Below are 13,524 nucleotides of genomic sequence, written 5' to 3'. Positions count from 1 at the left end.
GAAACGATACATCGTAGAGTGAAGGTGTAGTGCGCATGGTCTAAAGCCAAAATGGCTCAGCAGATGAGTATGCCGTTCTGTTAAAATCTGGAAAATAACAAAAAAAATTGGAAAATGCTGACAAGAGTTAACGAAGAAGTTGCTGTCTTCTTGAAGTGTGTTGAGTGGTTTAAACACTTCAGAGGGGGCAACACACTGTAGAAGACATCTCCCGAACTGGCTGGCCAGCAACTACGTGCACCATGTGCAACGTACAAAAGTAACGTAACGTTTGTTCCAGAATTGTCATGTGACAGTGTGAATGATAGCAGGGGAAGTATGTGAAAATACTGAAACGTCGGCTGCATCAGATCAAGTGGGTACACCCCAGGTACATCAAACTATGTGACTTAGTGTAAGGAGGGCTATAGAAAAATATGTAATTGAAACTATCTACCATCTTAACAGAAAATCTTGTTAAGTTCTGGTCTTATGTGAAATTGGTAAATAGACTGAAGCCATCTCCAGACACACTGTGAGGGTAATGGAATTCAGAGAATGACATTGTAAAGGCCAGAATACCAAATGTCTTCATACGTAATTGTTTCAGTATGATCATACTGTAGTTGTTCCTCTAAATCACTGCATAAACAACATAATGACAGATATCAAAATCAGTGGCTAGAAAGCCAGCTGAAATTGCTCAACAGAGAAAAAACCACTGGACCTATTGGGATACCAGTCTGATTCTACACAGGGTCTGCAAAAGAACTTGCCCCTCTTCTAGCAGCAGTTACCATAGGTCTCCAGAGGAGTGAAGCATTCCTAATGTTTGGAATTTTGGAACATGTTTTGTGCTTGTGTTTTCTGACATTTCTGGAGACCGAAGATCACCTCTACATGAACCAACACGGGTTCAGGAAACAACACTCACATGAAACCCAGCTCGCTCTCTTTGTCTGAGAGACCCAGGACGCAGTAGATACAGGTTTTTATGTAGATGCCGTGTTCCTTGACTTCCGGAAGGCATTTGATACAGTCTGCAGTGCTACCCAGTGAACAAAATGAGCATACAGAATATCAGACAAGCAGTGTGATTGAATTGAAGAGTTTTTAGCAAACAGAATTATATATATTTTGTAGCAGAATACAAAAAGACCTGCAGAGGTTCTATGCTTGGTGCAGGGAGTGACTTTTAACCCTCAGTGAAAGCAAATGTAATGTACTGCAAATACATAGACAGAAAGCCCCTTTATTGCAGGATTACACAATTGCTGAACAATCACAGGAAAAAGTTACTTCCACAAAATATCTTGGAGTATGTGTACAGAACGTTTTTGAAGTGGAATGACCACACAACATTAATCACAAGTAAGGCAGATGCCAGACTGAGATTCATTGGAAGAATCCTTAGGAAATGTATTCCATCAACAAAGGAAGTAGCTTACAAAACACTTGTTCACACAATACTGCAGTATTACTTATCAGTATGTGATCCATACCAGATAGAACTGATAGAGGAAATAGAAAAGATACAAAGAAGATCAGCACGTTTTATTAGAGGTTCATGCAGTAAGCACAAAAGTGTCACGAAGATGCTCAGCAGACTCCAGTGGCAGATGCTACAAGAGAGGCATTCTGCCCCACAGTACAGTCTGCTGTTGATGTTCTGAGAGTGTATGTTCCTAGAAGTGTCAAGCAGAATATTGCTTCCTCTTACGTATATTTTGCGCAAACATCAGGAAGACAAAATTAGAGTGTCAAACACATCCGGAGGCTTACAGTTGTTCGTCACGTGAACCATATGTGCATGAATTTGCAGCTGAGTTATCCTCTCTTCTAACTATAGTCTATTGTAGATCCCTTGAACAAAAAACTGTGCCCATTTCTTGGAAAAAATCATAAGTCACACCCATCTACAGGAAGGGTAGTAGAAGTGATCCACAAAACTACCATCAAATATCCTTGCCATTGATTTGTTGTAGAATCTTAGAACATCCTTGAACAGAATGACGTCCTCCATGCTACCCAGCACAAATTCCAAAAAATGCCGATCTTGTAAACCTGACTCGCACTCTTCTCACGTGACATACTGAAAGCTATGTAGCAAGGCAGTCAGATGCAGTATTTCTTCACTTCCAGAAAGCATTCGTCTCAGTACCACATCTACTCCTGTTGTCAAAAGTATGATTATATGGGGTCTCAAGTGAAATTGATGACTGGATAGAGGACACAGCATGTTATCTCGGATAGTGTGTAATTGTCAGATATAGAAGTAATGTTGGTTGTGCCCCAGGTAAGTGTGTTGGGACCCTTGCTGTTCATGTTGTGTATTAATGACCTTGCAGACAGTATTAATAGTAATCTCAGTCTTTTCGCAGATGATGCCGTTACGCATAATGAAGTAGTGTCTGAAAGAAGCTGTGTAAATGTTTAGTCAGCCCTTGATAAGATTTCAAGGTGGTGCAGAGATTGGCAACTTCCTTTAAATGTTCCGGAATGTAAAACTGTGCACTTCACAGAAAGAAAAAAACCTAGTATGCTATGACTATAATATTAATGAGTCACTGTGGGAATTGGCCAACTCATACAAATACGTGGGTGTAATACTTTGTAGGGGTATAAAGTGGAATGATCACATACTCAGCCTTGGGTAAAGTAGGTGGTAGTCTTTGGTTTATTGTTAGAATACTGGGAAGTGCAATCAGTCTGTCAAGAAGATTGCTTACAAATCTCTTGTGTGACCAGTTCTAAAATATTCTTCGGCTGTGTGGAACCCATACCAAATATAAGGGACATTGAAAGTATACAGACAAGGGCAGCACAAATGGTCACAGGTTTGTTTGGTCCTTAGGAGAATGTCATAGACACTGAAGGAATGGAACTGAACTGGAAGGATCTTAGATAGATGTAAGCTGTCTGTAGAAAATCTGCTAGCAAAGTTTCAAGAACTGGCTTTAATTGATGACACTAGGAATATACAACAACCCATTATGCAACGCTCACATAGGGATTGTGAGGATAAGATTAAAATAATTACAGCAAGCACAGAGGCATGCAAACGATCGTTCTTCCTGTGCTTCTTATGTAAATGAAACAGAAGAAACCCTAAGAACTGGTACATTGGAGCATACCCTCTGCCATACATTTCACAGTGGTTTTCAGAGTATAGATGCAGGTGTAGAACAGGAAAAGTGACATCTACCACACACTGTAAGGTAGGTTGCACAGTATAGATACAGATGGACCCTGCAACATAACATTGCCCAACCATGTGCTGCCTTTCTGGTGCAGCAGTTCCTGGCCAGCAGGGTAGTTAAGTCACTTAATCCACCCTATTCCCCACACTTGTCTCTCTGACTTCTTCTTGCTCCACAAATTGAATACAGTCTTGAAAGGCTAGAGTTTTTCAGGCCTTTTGGGCATCTGACATAATATTATGACCCAACTGAAGGCTATCACTAAAGATGACTACACTAGGAATTTCTGGGACTCGTACAGCCGTTCCTAGAAGTGCATTACCTTTGATGGGGATTACTTTGAAGGAGAGTAATGGCTATTTCAGGTAAGCCAAAAATTCATTTGCAATGTACACACATTCACCAAAATTTCTGGACAGAGGTTGTAGTACATGATCCTCTCATAACCACCTTTTTAAAGTCAGAAAAAGAACCCTCAACCACTAACTGAAAATGTTTTATTGTAACACAGCAGTACACTCGGACAATCCTCTAAATCTATATGCTTCCATTGAATTTTTTTTTATTTCTTTGTCATAAAGTTTGTGCAGTGCAGTATTTACAACATTGTTTTTACAGTTAGTTTTCTCTACTAGTAGTGTCTTCATTATTTGGCAACATAATTGCGTGCAAAATAACTTCTACTTCACAGTGAGTTTATTTTTGTGGCAGTATTTTTCTCTCACTTGTAGGCTAGTTACTGTTCTCTAAATAAATTCTGGTGGATGAAAGGTATAGATTTGGAGCAGCATCAGACTACAGCTTGTGTTTCAGAGAAGGGTTCAACAGGTCATATTTCAAATACGTTCTATTTCTAAATCGGGAAAATGTATTGATCCCACACAAGCATTAGCAATTGGCACATTTAGAACCATTTGTCAATTTTTGTTTCATCCCGTTGTTCTTAGAAATTATATGAAACTTAATACCTGACATTAGGTTGTTTGCAGTGGTTAGTAGAACTTACTTTTCGGCAAATGTTAGAGCATCAAGGGGCACATATGTTTTTGTTTGGTCAATGTTTTTAACACTGGTATCAATGGAGATATTGAAACAAGTACTTTTTTAAATGGAACTTTATACTCCTTGAAACTTCATTTAACTGCTCTTTAGAAGACAGTTACAGTGATATAGCATTTGTTAATGTTGGAGGTGAAACCTGTCAAAAAAAAAAAAAAAATTCTGAGAAATGTCGTTGAATGTGAGAGCACGGAAATAACATTTGCGGGCAAACACTGCGAAGCAGGCATCTTGGACCAGGCTGCATAGTTGTATACTGTAAGGTAGGTGTGCACTACAAGAATAAAGCTTTATTTTTCCTTGAACCAACTTAGGCCTAGGTGCAAGTTCACCAACAAATGCTGTATACGGAAATAAGACAGGGGCTAGAATCTATTGTATCACAAAGGGCTTAGGAGAACTATTATACATGTGTGTATTCTCCCAGCTTTATGTGAGACGAGACAGAAAAATAAAGAGGTCTCATAAGCAGCAAAAAGCAACTAAATATTAGAAGAAGGAAGATTTGACCCCTCTTTTCCTGTGCATGGCTGTGTGCAGAAAATACGGGAGTAAAATACATGCTGTCAGACAACTGTCTCTACAAGATATGGGGTCCATCCATTGAACTAAACATTTTATTAAAAATACTTTTGTGACCACCTGTACACTGCAAAATAAATATTCTTCTTAATGAAACATTGTTTCATGCTGAATGTAAGCACCTAATGACAGTGTTACCAGCTACATGCAATATATGCTATAAACTTATTTGACATTACAGTACAATTTTGTACACAAGTAAATGGAATAAACAATTTACTAACAATGATTTGTTTAAACAATTTACTAACAATGATTTGTTAACCACCCAAATCACATAACATAAATTTTGTCTTAAAAGTATCTTATTCTTTATTTAACCATGTGTTCAAACTGTTGACCATGGGCTGAAAGGCACATTTGCAATTGCCTGTCAAAAGAACGGTGAACTACAGATGCATATCATCTGGTGTAGTAGGGGCTTCATCATAGACTGCATCATTTAGTGCTTCCCAAAGAAGGAAATCAAGAGGCGGTAAATCGGGGACCTCAGAGACTATTTGACAACAGAATGTCGTCCTATCCAATGCCCAGGAAAGTTCTCATTCAGTATTTGTGTTGCAACACGGGACGAGTGAGCTGGATGACCGTTGTGTTGCAGCCATATACACTGTCAAATATCCAATGGTACTTTTTCTAGAAGATATGGTAGAATGTTTGCCAGCAAGTATGCATACAAATGTCCATTTAGAATGCCCGAGATGAAGTAAGGTCCCACAATCTTAATTTCTTACGATGGCGCACCATACGTTTATGTTCCATGGCCATCGATGTTGCACCTGACAGAGCCAGCATGGATTTTTGGCTGCGCGTAGTGCGTGTTATGTAAATTTACAGTAGTGTGGTTAGTAAATGTCGCTTCATCAATAAAGACCACTCGGTGGAAAAAGCATAGGGTCATCTCTCACTCGCTGAAGGGCAAATTGACAAAATTCTGTATGACATTCAAAATCGTGATCATAGAGTGCCTGATGTAATGACAGATAATAGAGGTGGAAATTCTGTCATGCAGGATGCGAGTGAGACTTGTCTGTTTGATTCCACAATCCTTGGCAGTATGTCTCGTACTACTGTGTGGATTCATTAAGTGTTGTAACCAGAACAGCTTCTTCGTGTTCTGTCAGTTGCAGCCTTCTTTCTTGTCCTGTTTTAGATGTTCCAGCAACCTGTCTTCACTAGCCTCTTAATAATTCGTGCAATTATCTGGTGCACCATACATTGGGAATCCATATAAATAGCCCTGTATTGCTGTATTGTTTCTACAACATTTCTTTTATATTCACCACATAAAGGTAGTATATCCAGCTTCTCCTCATTGGTATACATGCCTGCACACAACAAATGTTGCAACAGATATAAGCAGTGCAAACAAGTAAACAGTCAAATGTGTTGACATTCTGACATAGTGTAGCATGAGAGCTCTGCTTGGTGGTCTTTACACTACTAATGCCGATTCCAGCCACAGTGCTCTCAAATTCTTAGACATTTCTCAAATTTTCTTATGAAAGATTGCAGTGTCAACATTAACAAATGCTAATCAGTGTAACTGTCTTCTCAAGAGCTATTGAATGCAGTTATAAAAGGCACACGGTACCATTTTAAAAAATGTATTTGCTTCAGTGTCTCCATTGACACCAGTGCTAAAAACATTAGCCAAACAAAAAAGTATGTGTTCCTTGATGCTCTAACATTTGCTGAAAACTGCATTTTGATATGTGTAACTGTTCATAAAATGAAAGGGTTGCCATGTGTTACATTATTCACCCTGTATGTACAGGGTGAACCTTAATAAAACAGACAAACTGCAGGTCCTATGAACACAAGTCTGGGAATGAATGGTGTGCTTGCAATGACAAAAAATCCACCCAGAACACAGCACAGAGCTGCATCACATCCATGCAACAACAGGCGTGCAAAAGTGGCCTTCATTGTATTGCAGGTGATAAGGGTAGTAGGGGTTGTCATGCATTATACACAAAATCATACTTTGCCTTAGACCACGTTGGCGGGCCAGTTGCGTGGAGCTTGTACTAGGGACCGCCTCAATATTCTGTAGAACCTTGTCCTCCAGATCTGGTGTATACACAGTCCACTGTTTCCCTGCTTATTTATCTATTTGAAAGGACCCGTGATTACACAGATACCCAAAAAAGGCTTGAAATGTTATGTGATGTGATTGGTGTCTGTGAGGGTACTTGTTTTGATATAGCCATGCTGCATCTTGTCCATTTCCATCTCCTTGGCCATACACAAACACAAACTCAGCTTGTTCCCAACATGAATGCCGTACTATTCTGCTGCTTACAATATGCTGCGTCAAATGCGCATGCTGCAACGCACAAGGAAAGTGCGATACGTGGTCAGAGGAACAGTCATACGTCATCGCCATCTACTGTGGCAGTGACGCATTTCCAAAGACGTGTTCATAGGACCTTTCTTCCTCCATTTCCAGTCAGTAGTCTGTCCCTATAGTTTGTCAGTGTTATTAATGTTCACTCTGTGTAAGGAAACTACAGTGTTATAAAATTGCTGCAAAGGAAACGAGCAGAGGAACAATGCTTGGAGGGACTGACAGTTGATCCCCAATATAAACAAATGTAACATATTACTCACAACTAGGTAGCAAGAGGTCCATTATATGGTCACATGAACAATCACTGGAAGCAATCAGATCCATTAAAAATTATGTATTCACCCGAAAACACATAGACAACACTGTTGATTGTGGCAGTGGTGGACTAAGAGTGGTGCTGGGTCAGTTGTGGTGTCAGCAGTCACAGCTTGCTACTGCACACACATACCCCTGCAATACCTACTGTGAATTCTAGCAATTGTGATTAGAGATGTATAATCAGCCTTATTTGTAGTGAGACTAATACCGCCAAAGTATTCTGAAGGTCTGCTTTCTATCTTGCAGGTGATCAGCAACAGAGCCATAGAGCTATTAGGAGGTGTTCTTGGGTCGAAGAACCCTGTTCACCCAAATGATCACGTAAACAAGAGTCAGAGCTCCAACGATACATTCCCTACAGCAATGCACATTGCTGTCGCAACTGAAATAAACAAGTCACTCATTCCTGCCCTTGAGGTCCTGCACAAGGCTTTGGATAACAAGGTGAGTAATTCAGAATTGTGCGCTGTTTGTTGCATCTTTTCTGAGGTATGGTAAAAGAATAATTCTTTGTCTTTTTTTATTGTTTCATTCCATGAACCACAAGCCAGGAATAAGAAAGTAAATTGATCAGATAGGCATTCAATATAGCCACTACAGCTCGTGAACTTTCTTCGAATAAGAGTTTTGTTGTAGTGTAAAGCGAGTGTGTGTTTAACACCAGCACTTTGAGAACACTACAGACATGAGGAACTCTCCTCCCTCCCTGCCTTGCCACCTCGCAGTTGGTGTGCGTATACAAGAGTATGGAGATAGGCTAAAGTGGTACAAACAAAATAATAACATTTAAACATTTGTAAAGTGATCGGCAGCAACAAAGCGCGGAATTGGGTAGCAAAAATAGCCTAGCAGAGTATTGATTAAGTTACCGGAGCTCGTAATAGAAAAGTATAGTCCACCAAGATATGAGGCCCAGTCCAAAAGAAAAGCACAATCTTTTGTTAAACATCAAATTTATTTTCTGTATTTTTTGATATTTTTATATAGGGTGTACATGTCCCAGGAAATCTGGGAAAAACGCGACAATTTTTTAGAGCTCCAGGAATTTTTCGTAGTTTGTTTCCAGTTAAATTTTTGTACTTGTGATTTGTAAAAACTGACAGTCTACTTTAGCCCTCAACTGCAGAATAATACTGCACCGATAAAACCTAAATGAGAGAATAACAGCTAAATAAAGTTGTAGTTGCAAAGAAAATGTGCCATTTACAAAAAACTGTGCACATGCAAGTGACTACAGACAGCAAAATGTGTCAAAAGCTTTAGGATGAAGACTGTGCAATGCTTTGTAACAATGAACTACTTTTAGTAATGGTGATGTTTACATTTCTAACAAGTTGCAAGAAAATATTATAAATAGTAGTTTGAGAAACGTTACTTCAGAAGTAAATTTCATTTCGTCAAAGATAAATTGTGTTATGTGTGAGAATGTGCAATGAATTTCTTAAATCACAGAGAATTTGACTGAAAGTCAAAACTGAACATTTTTTTATACCATTATTTAATATTTTACTGGCACATTTGTGTTTGATATATCTGAAAAGGTAACACACGCACTATAAAAGACCTGTATTATGTGTGAAAGCCTAGTTTTTCTTGTAGCTATACTGCATGTATGTTAATTTAAACAGTGAACTTTTTGTATTTGTGTATTCATGTTACTTAAGTCACAGTACTATTGGCTGACTACGTCACATGTTCCATTCTCTGAATATCTGCTGTCATTAGCTGGTGAGATGTCGTGACATGATCTTCAACTGGATGACAAAAGTGCATTGCAATCAAGATTTCTGTTCTTTGGAAGATGCTGTGCTGTATTTGGTGGAATTCATATTGACATGTTGCCACACATCAAAAAGCTTTCCAACATGCGTTGTATTTTACTGGGCTTCGTTTTGCAAAGTGCCAAAAATTTCTGCGCCACTGTATAAAACCTTTGCCATTCAAATGATTTAATTTTGCAGCTCCAAGGGAAAGTATGTTGCCACAAAGAAAGTATTTTCATCTGGGATATTGTATATTTTCACCCTGGAAACAGTGTATTTTTAACTGGGAAATCCGAAAATTCTTTTTTCTTGTCTGCATATACACAATGTTATAGTACAGTGATATATATTCTTGAGACAGAATGCCAATTTTTATGTTATGTCCATTGCGTTCATCTGTCTTATACCACTGTGGAACTGAGACATGTGTACTTACAAGGTAGAAGTCAGGAGCAGCATGTTTGAGCCACTATTTAGCAGCCTTAAGAAGAGTCATTGTCTTCAAATCTTGTTTTGCGAAGGGATTCCTTCAGTTTGCCAGAGGGGTGGTAATCGCACAGTGTCAGATTGAGGCTATGGGGTGGATGTTTGTGTTGCCACCCAAGTTTTGTGATTTTTGTGGTGGTTTTATCACTATATGTGATGCACTGTCATGCAACAGCAAAACATTGTGCTTTTGCCAAAGTTGTATTACACAACACATGAAGATTTTTAAGGGTTATCATGTGCACGTGACAGTCAGTAGTGGTTTCATGAGGTGTGATGTCTACTGTCCACAAGCAGCAGTCCTTCTGAATAAAAAAGAAACCATTAGTCACCACTTTTCCTCCTGAAGATGCAGTTTTGAATTCCTTCTTCTTCAGCGAATTTGCATGATGCCGTTCCAGCGATTGCATTTTCATATCCAGTTCAAAGTGACACAACCAAGTTTCATCTCCTATAGCAGTCGTTGCAATAAAGTCAGCTCCAGAATTATTGTACTATCCCAAAATTTGGCTTGCCTTGTTTTCCATGTTATTTCATGGGCATCTGATGACATTCTCAGAACTCATCTGGAGTAAAGCTCTGTCAGCTTCACCTGTCTATATGTTCGTTACACACTCGCTGTTCCTATTTCCAGTAGGATTTACAGTTCATTCACTATTATGTATTAGTCAGCCAAACTAGGATTGTGAATACACTGCATGTTTCAGGAGTCTATGCAATGCTCGTTCTACAGCTGCATGTTAGGTCCAGAATGTTGGTGTGGTGTCATTCACCAGATGATCTGCTTATCTTGCAACTAACTTTCAATCAGCACCGTCATACACACTTCCTTTAATCTCATGTGAATGTTTCACCATCCCATTGCCACAACACAGAAACTCTGTAACAGCATGTCACTTCCGGTGAACATAAAGTGTGACACCATCTTGACAAAGTGGTACGGCAGTGTGAATTATGGAAACAGGTCGAATTAAGTTTGAACACAGGTGGACCTCTGTGGGTATCGAAAATTTAGAGCAGATGTTGGACTAATACATAAAATAAAAGAAAGGCAAGTACACACCTAGAGCTGATTGATGTATGGCACACAGGAACATGCAACAGGAAACAGTATTCGTACTAACTTTCGAGCTCTTGCTGTTTCTCTAATAAAGGTACACACATTCACAGATAGCCACAACCACACACACCCAAACATGCACATGCCTGTTTCCACGAGACAGTCTCACCACTGCCGAGGTTTGTGTGTGCTTGGGTGTTTTTCTTTCATTACAGAAAGAGAGTGAGCTCTAAATTTAGTGTGAATACTGTTTTAAGTTAAGGGAGACGGAAATTTAATAGTCATGGGGACTGTAATTCAATTGTAGGAAAAGGAAGAGAAGGAAAATTAGTAGGTAAATATGAACTGGGGGTAAGGAATGAAAGAGGAAGCAGCCTGATAGAATATGGCACAGCGCATAACTTAATCCTAGCTAACACTTGGTTTAAGGGGACCACACCCTGCCTATCTAACCCATGTTAATTTAGGCAAGTATTTGACCCATTTCTGAAAAAAAAAAAACTATTTGATGCAGGATCTTAATATTTTCACTGTGTGTTGCATGATGCTAATAGTCAACTGTACTAAAACCTACTTTATCCATGTTATAGTTTTTAAGAAATACTTTTTCAAATTTATTAACAAAAAATATTAAGTTTTTTCTGCAGAAAATATTTTTTTGTGAACTTCCTAATGAGGGAATATTAATGAATGTTGTACCAGAGGTGGCTTTTTATGTTATGCAGAGTCTCTGAAAATTTCATTCATTTATCTATGATAGTTTCTGATATAATGGGGCATATGTACTGAAAATTTTAGTTTGTGGAAAATTGACTTTTGAAATTTGTTACTTACAGTTAATTAAAACTGTCCTGCTGCATATGATGGCCCTTCATTGGCCTCTAGCAATTCTTCCGGCTTCTTTTTCACCTTCCTGGATGTTTGCCTTGCTTTCTTGGCCATATTAGACGCAGACCTGTCTGCATCAGCTATCCTCATTTTATCGCATTGTTGCAGGCCAGTGATCATATTTTCACCAGGATTAATTCCCAGCTTTTTCAGTACCCAACACTTTACAATATTACCACAATTGAATGTAACAACTGCATCATGAACTCCTAGTTTCATTGTATGCATGCGTACAATTACAGTTTTAGGAAGGCGGTTCCAAATTATGCTGTTGAAACATTCATTTTGATTCTGTGTCTGTCCATGCAGATATTTCCTTAGGTCAGGATGAGCCAAGTCTCCGAAAATAGGTTTAATTGCTGTAATAACAGCAGCAGGAAGAGAATGCTGGTGAGAATAAGATTCTCCAGTTGCCTGAGCCCTATTGTATTTGCACCACAAATTTTCTCCTGATGGACACAACCCATGACATGGCTTATCAGTAGAGGACTTGTGGAAGAATATGGCTCAAACATCTCTCTTCATTGCCTCCAGATTTTCTTTATTTCTCCTAATTGCCAGCAAGTTTTCTACTTCAGTTTTAGTTAACTGACCCTGTCCGGTCAACAATTTTCCATCTTTTAATTTTTTTTCCCTCATATCAACAGTTAGTTTTCTCACCCTTGTTCCCAAACGTTTTTGAATGTGGGCTACACATTCTATTATGCTGATAATGGCATCTCCATATTTCTTAGAGTTCACCACATTGTTGTGTGCCTTACTGTCATCATTGCCCAAATATTTGGTGTCCGTATGCCTCTTGTTTCTAAGGAGCGATGAAATATTTGTTGTACTCCATGAACTTCCATACCACCACTTGCTCCTATAAAATTAGCCACACAGTTGTGTTCTTTATGTTCATTGACTTTACAACATTTGCAATATTTAGACATTATCTCCACATCTAACATTTTACCGGTGTCTACACTCGTGGCAGTCATTACTCCATTCAGAGAAGTATGTCCTCTTTTCTGCCAACTTCCATCAAGTGCAACTGCAATATCCAAAAATCCCTCATTTTCTTCCACTGTTTCCCTAGCAGCCAGTTTCATGCTTTCCTCACTGACCTCACATACAGCTTTCTCTAATATTGCAGTCAGTTTTTCAAATTTATTTGGTGGTTGATATAAGTTCATCACTAAACAAAATGTTCTCCCTGCAGCCATGCTCTTGCCAATGGATCGTAAGGCATAAACTAATCTAGTATTGATTTCATAAGGACCACTTGCATTTGGTTTTAAAGAACTCATAAATGAAATCACAGCTGAGCATTTAGTGCAAATTAAATCCAAAGCAATTGCTAGGTCTTTTCTCCCACTGGCACTTTCACAAATTTTCACACTCTGTGACTCACCACACTGTCTACATTGTACAAATTTAAAAATTTACATCTGATAATATTCTCAGGTTTATAATAATGTTACTGCACCCCTTGTCACTTACAGTAAATTCGTTGTAACTATCTTGAAATGATGCGAGCTTCTTTGATGATGCACGTGGTGAAGAATTACAATTAGAAACATTGTTGCCAGGTGACATAACCTCTTGTACAGAAAGCTTTCTGAACTTGTTTCCTCTAAATTGTCGTTTCTTGAAAATGCCTTTACATTTCGTCATCTTCAATAAACACAACAAACTCACGTAAACAAGCACTTCTAACGTAAGTATAACAACTACTTGCAATCACAGTTGAACAAAACTAACCGTGTGTTTGAAAGCGTGTTGTTTACAAACAGCAGAAACAAAAGAATGCCGACCATTGCATTCCAAGGATAGCCAACACACTCGGGAGTAAAA

At 38.7% G+C, this 13,524-nt stretch overlaps 1 protein-coding gene across 1 annotated transcript in view; it reads left to right on the top strand.

Moving 5' to 3' along the window:
- Nucleotides 1-13,524, top strand: part of LOC126425112 (fumarate hydratase, mitochondrial-like) — an 87,420-nt gene that overhangs the window by 28,082 nt on the left and 45,814 nt on the right. The window contains exon 4 of the mRNA XM_050088041.1: nucleotides 7,738-7,935. Within this exon, the coding sequence (XP_049943998.1) occupies nucleotides 7,738-7,935 (198 nt within the window). The remainder of the gene's footprint in view (nucleotides 1-7,737; nucleotides 7,936-13,524) is intronic.

This window comes from Schistocerca serialis, chromosome 10 (assembly GCF_023864345.2).
Source record: "Schistocerca serialis cubense isolate TAMUIC-IGC-003099 chromosome 10, iqSchSeri2.2, whole genome shotgun sequence".
NCBI lineage: Eukaryota > Metazoa > Arthropoda > Insecta > Orthoptera > Acrididae > Schistocerca > Schistocerca serialis.
This window is presented reverse-complemented; position numbering and strand designations above follow the sequence as displayed.